General features: G+C 50.2%; 2 protein-coding genes across 4 annotated transcripts; both read left to right on the forward strand.

Moving 5' to 3' along the window:
- The first annotated feature begins 2,341 nt into the window (after nucleotides 1-2,341).
- Nucleotides 2,342-7,782, forward strand: LOC136451075 (pentatricopeptide repeat-containing protein At4g19220, mitochondrial-like). Of its 3 annotated transcripts, none has more exons than XM_066451818.1 (3): nucleotides 2,342-5,253; nucleotides 5,523-6,390; nucleotides 7,644-7,782. In XM_066451818.1, the coding sequence occupies exon 1, from the start codon at nucleotides 2,386-2,388 to the stop codon at nucleotides 5,131-5,133; it is 2,748 nt and encodes a 915-aa protein (XP_066307915.1). In that variant the 5' UTR covers nucleotides 2,342-2,385; the 3' UTR covers nucleotides 5,134-5,253; nucleotides 5,523-6,390; nucleotides 7,644-7,782. The 3 variants fall into 3 exon arrangements, with proteins under 3 accessions (XP_066307915.1, XP_066307916.1, XP_066307914.1); XM_066451819.1 differs by having other exon boundaries at nucleotides 2,342-5,226; XM_066451817.1 differs by having other exon boundaries at nucleotides 2,342-6,390.
- LOC136455554 (photosystem II reaction center PSB28 protein, chloroplastic-like) lies at nucleotides 6,309-8,116 on the forward strand. The gene is made up of 2 exons (XM_066455529.1): nucleotides 6,309-6,390; nucleotides 7,644-8,116. The coding sequence occupies exons 1-2, from the start codon at nucleotides 6,309-6,311 to the stop codon at nucleotides 8,114-8,116; spliced, it is 555 nt and encodes a 184-aa protein (XP_066311626.1).
- Nucleotides 8,117-8,357: the final 241 nt, after the last annotated feature.

The raw sequence follows: 8,357 nt of genomic DNA on the forward strand, positions 1-8,357 counted from the left end.
CGTCCATGCTGACTTTCCCGGATGAAGCAAGACGTATTAAAAGGTCTCGTCCGACCCCAAGGCCACGGGGGTCTCACCCAAGGCCACGCGTTCCGCCTCGCCCGACCCCTTGGGTGCGGGTTCCGTCTCGCCCGACCCCAAGGCCGCGGGGTCTCACCCAAAGCCGCGGGCTCCGCCTCGCCCGACCCCTTGGGTGCGGGCTCCGCCTCGCCCGACCCCAAGGACGCGGTTTCCGTCTCGCCCGACCCATGGGTACGATCTCCATCTCGCCTGACCCCAAGGCCACGGGGGTTTCACCCAAAGCCGCGGGCTCCGCCTCGCCCGATCCCTTGGGTGCGGGCTCCGTCTCGCCCGACCCCAAGGCCGCGGGGTCTCACCCAAAGCCGCGGACTCCGCCTCGCGCATACCCTTGGGTGCGGGCTCCGTCTCGCCCGACCCCATGGGCGCGGTTTCCGTCTCGTCCGACGGAGACCCATACCGCCGCCAACTACTCCTGGTCCAAGCGTACGGGCCTGGGTCAAAACTCTGACATCAGGGAAGAGACTAGCACGCCTCGATGTAACCCGTGGCCATGATGGACCGTACCTGAGGATTCACATCAAGAACAGCGTCGGGCGTGCCGGTGCTGTTCTGCCTAACCCTCGTACGAACGCTGACAGGCGCGTCAGTTCACCACGACGTCCGCCGGGACGGAATAGAACGCCATGACCGGAAGACGACGCCTGTGCATGGCGTCAGTGACGAACAGGGCCGCGACATGGAGCCGTCCCTATTGACGTCTACAGGGTTGGTGGGACCCGCATAAAGAGAAAGGACCCGGTGATCCTGGAAGCCTTCTTCTCTCTTGTTCTTCTCCTTTTCCTCCGCTGTAACCCGTGCTTTCCCTTCGCCTATAAAAGGGGAAGCAGGGCGCCCCATAAGGAGGGGGGAGATCCGCACGAAGCCAGATCACGAGATAAACACACAAGAGCACGACACGAGCATATGGCTGAGCAGCGATCGAGCTCTCAGCACCCGTTCACTCCTTTCACCAGAGACTTGGGATCCTTTTCCTCTCTCGCCTGTTTGTAACCCCTACTGCAAACCAAGTGCCGGTAACACGAGCAACAACAAACTAGACGTAGGGACGTTCCGTCCGAACCAGTATAAACCCTTGTGTCCTCCGAGCACACCATCCGAGCCAGACGCGCAAATACAAATTTACTCGTCGGTGGTCCGAAAACACCGACAGTCACCCTGTTCACTTATGCTGAAATTTGGTTTATGCTTATGCTTATACGAAAATATTGTGAGAGAAAAACACGGTTACATGGCTGAAAAGTAGCTTAAGCGAACAGGGTGAGTATTGTGTTACTCCTTAGGCTTAGGCTAACCTTAACATGGGCATATAAAAATCGTTAGACTTAGAAAAAGTTAACCTCGTACACACGAAATGGATTGAAGACCACCTCTTACCAATCAGAGGTTGACCCTGCTATTTTTCTATTTTCCTTTAGTTGGTTTCATGGTGCCAAAGGTGCTCATGCATATACTTTTTCTCTCTATCTCCTCACAATTGTCCACTCTCTCACCGCAACATGCAATTCACTGGTTGCTTTGGCAACGCGTCAAGCAAGGCTGTCTACTCGTACTTCTGCAAGACAACCTGAATATATAGCAACACCACTCTATATGACATGGCACCAAGAAAGTCGAGATTAGGGTAGCACTATACCATGGTGCACTAGGGTTGGCCTTATGGGTAACTCAGCTAATAGACAGTTATGTAGACTACTTTCGTAATGTATATAGGTGACCTTATAGCATCCTCGCCATAATCCCTATCTCTGATCTCCTAAAAGTGCATAGAGGTGCTTCTTTTCTGCTTCAATTGAGGAGAGAGAGAGAGAGAGGGGTGTTTTCGTGATTATTGAAAAATATTTAGTATTACGAGAGCCCTCTCAATTAGTTATATGGCTGTTTTTGGTATTGGGGAATATTTGAGTAATATTTTTTTGAGAAAATTTGAGTAATCTGGTGGAGATGCTCTATGGCACCATGAGGACAACCTTTTTCTACACATTTTGGGTGCCCTATAATTTCAAATAAACATTAGATCTGGCCCCCCGTATCCAGCCTATCATAATTCATAACTGGCCCAAGCAACAGTCGTTGGACTCCCTTCATCCCTTTCCATCCTGGTGGGCTGGGCCAAAATTTCTGTAGCTTTGTCAAGCGAGGTGAAAACTTTTGGCCTTCGTGGCCCACCCGGCGCCCGCCACGCTAGTGAGGAGATTTCTTCGCCGTCCTCTTCTGAATTGTGAGTTCTCAAGCATCGCCCGCCGGCCTTCCAATGCAGGAGCAGAGCCGCAACCGCCGGACGAGCTCGACGCACCGCGGCGGTGGATGCGACGCCACACTCCCGGCCTTCTCGTCGCCAAGCTCCTCCGTGTCTCGTCGCTTTTCATACCCCCGTCCGTCCTCGCCGCCCGCGCGTCTTCGTTCCACCATGCGCCGGACAATGCCCACCGCCTGCTCGACGAAACGCCGCACGGGAGGGCGGCCGCCATCGTACGTGCCCTCACGTCCGCCGCCTCCTCCTCCGGTGACACGGACCGCATCGCGTGCCTCCACTGCGCGTCCCTCAAGTCGGGCGCCGTGCTGGACCTGCCCGTTCGCACGTCCCTGCTCGCGGCGTACGCCAGGGCCGGGCGCGGCGCGGGAGCCGGAGCCGGAGCCGGCGTCGCCTTGGCGCTCTTCTGCGAGGCCGTCGCGCCCAACGTGATCATGTGGAACGCGGCCATCGGCGCCCTGACGATGAGCTGCCGATACGACGACGCCACGGCTCTGTTCAGGAGGATGGCGCGCGAGCTCGGGGAGTTCGATTCCACGACCGTGGTCGTCATGCTGTCTGGGGCGTCCCGCGCGGGTAACCTTCGGCGTGGGATGGAGCTTCATGGCATGGCGGCCAAGAGGTGCCTCGGCGCTCATTGTCTCAGCGTGTGGAACGCTCTCGTTGACATGTATGCAAAGTGTGGGGATTTTGACTCCGCCGAGGTTGTGTTCCAGAACATGCCGTGCAGGGACACCAACTCATGGAACTCTGTCATAAGTGGAAGCATTTTTAATGGTTTTGCTAAGGTTTCAGCGTGGTACTTCAGGGAAATGAGCTGCTCCATCTTCCAGCCAGATGGGGTGAGCCTCTCTTCTATCCTCTCAGCCTGCTCTCGTCTAGATGATCTCTTCTCCTTTGGGGAGTCTGTGCATAGCTGTGCGGTCAAACTCGGTTATGAGACTGCATCTTGCTCGGTAGTGAATTCTCTCATGACGTTCTACTCTGAGTTTCGAATGTCAGAGGCTGCGGAGAAGGTATTTGCCAGCACTTTGAACAGGAACTTGGTATCATGGAATGCAATGATCAGGGGGCTAGTCCAGAATGAAAGAGTAACTGAAGCCCTTGCTGTTTTGAGGGAAATGAGATTGGAGAACCAGCCAGATGTTGCCACTTTGGTGACCATAATTTCAGGTTGTGGTGATCAAGGCCTACTTTCTGAAGGGAAAGCACTCCATGGATACATAATCAGAATAGGACTTCTACATGAGGAGTCTTCTGTAGGAAATAGCTTACTTGATCTGTATCTGAAATGCGATGAACCATCTAATGCGAGCCTGCTGTTTAGGACAATGCCAAGAAGGGACTTGATATCGTGGAACACAATGATTTCTGGTTACTCAAGAAATGATCTGCTGCGAGAAGAGGCTCAGTTGATGTTCAAAGAATTACTTTCTGAAGGTTTATCGTGCAGCTTGACCACTATGCTAGCTGTCATACCTTCATGCTCTAATCTAGAAAAACTTAGCTTTGGCCAAGCACTTCACTCTTTCAGCCTGAAGTGTGGATTTACACGTAGCGGAGTTTCAGCTGTTAATGCTTTGATGCACATGTATATGAGCTTTGGTGATCCACTGGCCGCCTTTTCGCTGATAGAAAGAATAATACCGGTGTCAGATATCGTTTCATGGAATACAATCATAGTTGGTTGTCTACAAAATGGACTCGACAAAGATGCATTGGAAGCCTTCCAGTTCATGTATTGTTCTTTGGCCATAAAACCTGATAGTATCACATTAGTTAGTGTCTTATCAGCATGTGGAAATCTTAATCTGTTAGCACTTGGGAAATCCATCCACTGCATGATCCTGAAGCACTTGCTTGCTTTCAATTTGAGGGTGAAAAATTCATTATTGACCATGTATTTCCGCTTTGGAGATACTAGAAGTGCTGAGCTAGTCTTCTATAGCATGGGAGAGACAAATTTGTGCTCCTGGAATTGTATGATCTCTGGTTTCGCACAGAATAACAAAGGCTGGAGAGCATTGCAGTTCTATCAGAAGATGGAGGATTTCACACCTAATGAAATATCTGTAGTCGGTATCATCTGTGCTTGCACACAGCTTGGTGATTATAGACAAGGAAAGAGCATACATGGGCATGTGGTCAGGTCTGTTCTGCACAATAATGTTTTTATTTCAGCATCACTTGTTGATATGTATTGCAAGTGTGGGAGACTGGACATTGCTGTCAGAGTATTTGAAGCTTCTGCCGAAAAATCAATTGCGGGGTGGAACTCCATGATATCAGCTTTTGGATTCCATGGCCATGGGTTGAAATCTATAGAACTTTTCTGGAAGATGAATGATTCTGGATTGAAAGCCACGAAAAGCACCTTCATTGCTCTATTGTCAGCTTGCATTCACTCTGGACTTGTTGATGAAGGATGGAAGTATTATCGCCTTATGTCAGAAAAGTTTGGGATCATACCAGCCCCAGAACATCATGTTTGCATTGTAGACATGCTTGGGCGGGCTGGTCGGCTGGAGGAAGCACACAAATTTGTGGAGAGCTTGCCATCTCAACAAGCACATGGAGTTTGGGGTGCACTGTTAAATGCTTGCAGTAGCAGGAGTGAACTCAAGATGGGCGAATCCATTGCCAAGCATCTGCTCCATTTGGAGCCTGGAAATAGCGGTTACTATGTAACTATGTCAAACCTTTATGCATACAGAGACATGTGGAGTGGTGCAGTCCAAGTTAGGAGCCTTTTGCAAGACAAAGCGTTGGTGAAGCCCCATGGTCACAGCATTGTTGGTTAAGCGGTGGATTATAAACCATAGAAGCCACACACTATCAAGAATCACTACAATGTTTGTTAACTTCCCAAGTTCTTCTTACAAGCTGTTTCAACAGTGAGTTGCAACACTGGTATCTTATTCGTAAGCTCTACTGTCTACTCTTTGTACTCTCTGTTCATAAGGTTTAGCTAGAACATGATCGAAATCTTACATGGCATAAATTTTCTACTACTGCTTTTTCTTCCAATGCAATAGTACTTGAATTCCACTACTGTTACTTTACTGACCATTTTTTTAACTAACTGTGCAAGCATATAACTGCAGATGAACAAAAAATTAACCAGTTTCTAGTCCACCGGAACTTACAGCTTTACCCAGAAATAGAATTAAGATTACACTGCATTTTTCAGGAGCTATTGTGGAAGCAAGGAAAAACTCCAGACCGAGTTTGTTGCACTTCACGAGTTGAAAATACTGCCTGAACAATTGAACATATAATTTATTAAAGAGTGCCTTGCTCCAAGATAGTGCCGTCCGATCCTCCAGCACCAGCTTCAGAGGCAGTTCTGGACGGCATTTGGGCGAAGAAGATGAAGGGTAGAGAAGAATGGAGATGGGCGGCGGCGAAGACAGGAAGTAGAACACTGACTGGCGGCCGATGCCGCTTGCGGCTTGCCCCTGCCAGAGCTGCTGGCTGCTCACGCGCCGGTCGTCGTTCCTGGCACCTCCGTGGACCACGAGGGCACCACACAGGCACAACTGCATGCATGCATCCTCATGTCATGCTCCAAGGAAAGGAAGAAGACAGTTATTATCAAAAAGAAAAGGAAAGGAAGAAAACAGACTGAGATGAGCAAGAGGAAGGAAAGGAAGGGTGGTGGTTAGTTATGTCTCACTGGCATACGGGGCCCACCAAGAAACAAGGGCATACGTGGAAATACCCGAAACCCGGAGGGATTCTCTGAAACAGTTGTCATCATCTCTCTGGATGATGGATGGCTGTCTTTTGGACACACCACTACCCAATCACTCTCGTGACACTCTGCACCACTCAAACCCGCTGCTCTCTCTGCATTTCCCCCGTCCTCTCCTTCCTCCCGGACACCACATCAGCCTCTTGCAGGCTGCAACTTCCCCGGCCAAGCCAGCTGCCTTGCTCGAGACTCGAGAGCCACAGGCCCAGGGCAGGCTGGAGGATGGCCGCAGTGATGAAGGCTCTTGCGGTCGCCTCGCCGGTGTCGGCATGGGCAGCACAGCAGCCCCGTCGGTACGTTGCAGGTACATACATATATACTGCCCTCCGATCCTTGGAAAATGTTGTTCGCCGGCAGCGCTGCATAGTCAAGCTGTTCGCCGCCGGCCGCGCGGTCGTAGGTCGCAGCCTCCGCCACCTTACCCAGTTACCCTTTTGTTTCTGAGAGCTCGAGTGGCCGGCCATCAGGATAGGGAGCGACTGGCTAGTAGGCTTTGGGCTTGGCCCGCCACGATAGCTGTTGCTGCCCTTTTATTCAGTTTGAACCCCAGCACGATGAATTTTTTAGCAGCCCGAGTTGATTTTGGTCCCGTACGTTCAAGGTATTAGCACCCACTACAAGAAAGGCTCATTTAGCGGTACCGGCTACCACGAGCTAAAATTAGCTAACAGCGCTTAGGAATCCACATAGCGGCAAAAATTTTTCTCCGCCTTGTTTTGCACATGTTCTCGTTCCAGTAATACATTCCTAATTTGGGGAACACGTTCCATGGTTTCTATCGTTCCGTTCCATTTGTTAGTTAAACCTGTATACTCTCTTCATCACATCGTTTTTTTAGAAATAATATATGTAACGTTCTAGCAACTTGGCTGCTAAGATTCAGCCTTTAAGCCCCATTTGTTTGACCTTTTAGTCACTTTTAGACTACTAGTTTTTGATTTTTTTTTTCACAAAAGCCATACGACTCTCATAAGCCAAAAGTTGAGATAGTGAGCTTCTAGCTTTTGGTTTCTGGGACCTTTTTAGCTTTTAAATAAAGGGTCCAAAAGCGACCGGATAGTGAGCAGTCATGTTCTTTAATTGTAGAAGAAGTAAAGGGAGGTACTCCGGGTTTGTTGATAGATCATATTTGGGATGGAGTTTAGTAATAAATAAAGTTGTTCATATCTTTTCCTAACACACAGTTTTGTGGCTATCGGACTTGCATGCTGTACGCACAACAGCCTTTTCTTTTCTTTTTTTTTTGTAAACCTGTTGAGGTTAACTTTTTTTTTGAACGTAACTGTTGAGGTTAACTTACAGCAACCTGAGCTTATATATATGTCTCAGTCACACAGACCTAAGTTTGTGAAAGTGCTGCAGTCTAGCATGATGGAGTGCAGTACCATGTTGTAGGTGTCCTTTGTTCTACACCTCACTTAACCTCACCTGCATGCCTGTATGGCAATTAAGTTATGAGCAGCCAATGCAAGCAGGAAGTTAATCAACTCAAATACTATGTGCATGTGTTTCATTTACTAATACTCTCTGGTTCTTTTGTACTGTATGTCCGTTCAGGTGCCCCTAGCCATCAGCAGCAGAGCCAGCTGCAGTCGTCATTCCACGGCGTGTCGGTGCAGTGCCCTGGGCAACCGCTGTGGGCATGCCGCGTGACGGCGCCCCGGCGAGCGCAGGTGGTGATGATGGCGGCTCGGCCGGCGATCCAGTTCATCCAGGGCACGGACGAGCAGACGATCCCTGACGTGCGGCTGACCAAGTCCCGGGACGGCAGCAACGGCATGGCCATCTTCACGTTCGAGCAGCCGTCGGTGTTCGACTCGTCGGCGGAGCTCGGGGACATCACGGGCCTCTACATGATCGACGACGAGGGCGTGCTGCAGTCCGTGGACGTCAGCGCCAAGTTTGTCAACGGCAAGCCGGCGCGTATCGAGGCCAAGTACGTCATGCGCACGCCCCGGGACTGGGACCGCTTCATGCGCTTCATGGAGCGATACTCCCAGGCCAACGGCCTCCAGTTCGTCAAGAACTGAAGTACTCGACTCAACTCATGATGAGCTGACGAACCTGCTTTGAGCTCTCTCTCTCTCGATCGATCAATCGATCGACGCAGTGGCCGGCAATTGCTCTCAGAGTTGCTACGTACTGCTAGTGTTCTTTTTTCTTTCTCCCCTGCGCCCCTGTGTTGCGACCTGCTGTGAGTGATTTTTTGAAGAGAAAAATATACATATGTACTACTACCAAAAAAAATGGGAGGTTTGTTTATTTGTGTAT

This window comes from Miscanthus floridulus, chromosome 5, assembly GCF_019320115.1.
Source record: "Miscanthus floridulus cultivar M001 chromosome 5, ASM1932011v1, whole genome shotgun sequence".
NCBI lineage: Eukaryota > Viridiplantae > Streptophyta > Magnoliopsida > Poales > Poaceae > Miscanthus > Miscanthus floridulus.

What these genes read in the sequence shown, in the direction of transcription:
- LOC136455554 (XM_066455529.1), top strand. Translation starts at nt 6,309, where the DNA reads ATGGCCGCAGTGATGAAGGCTCTTGCGGTCGCCTCGCCGGTGTCGGCA. An exon ending in GCCCCGTCGGTACGTTGCAG is followed by an intron (nt 6,391 to 7,643) that starts GTACATACATAT and finishes ATGTCCGTTCAG; the next exon opens with GTGCCCCTAGCCATCAGCAG.
- LOC136451075 (XM_066451817.1), top strand. Translation starts at nt 2,386, where the DNA reads ATGCGACGCCACACTCCCGGCCTTCTCGTCGCCAAGCTCCTCCGTGTC.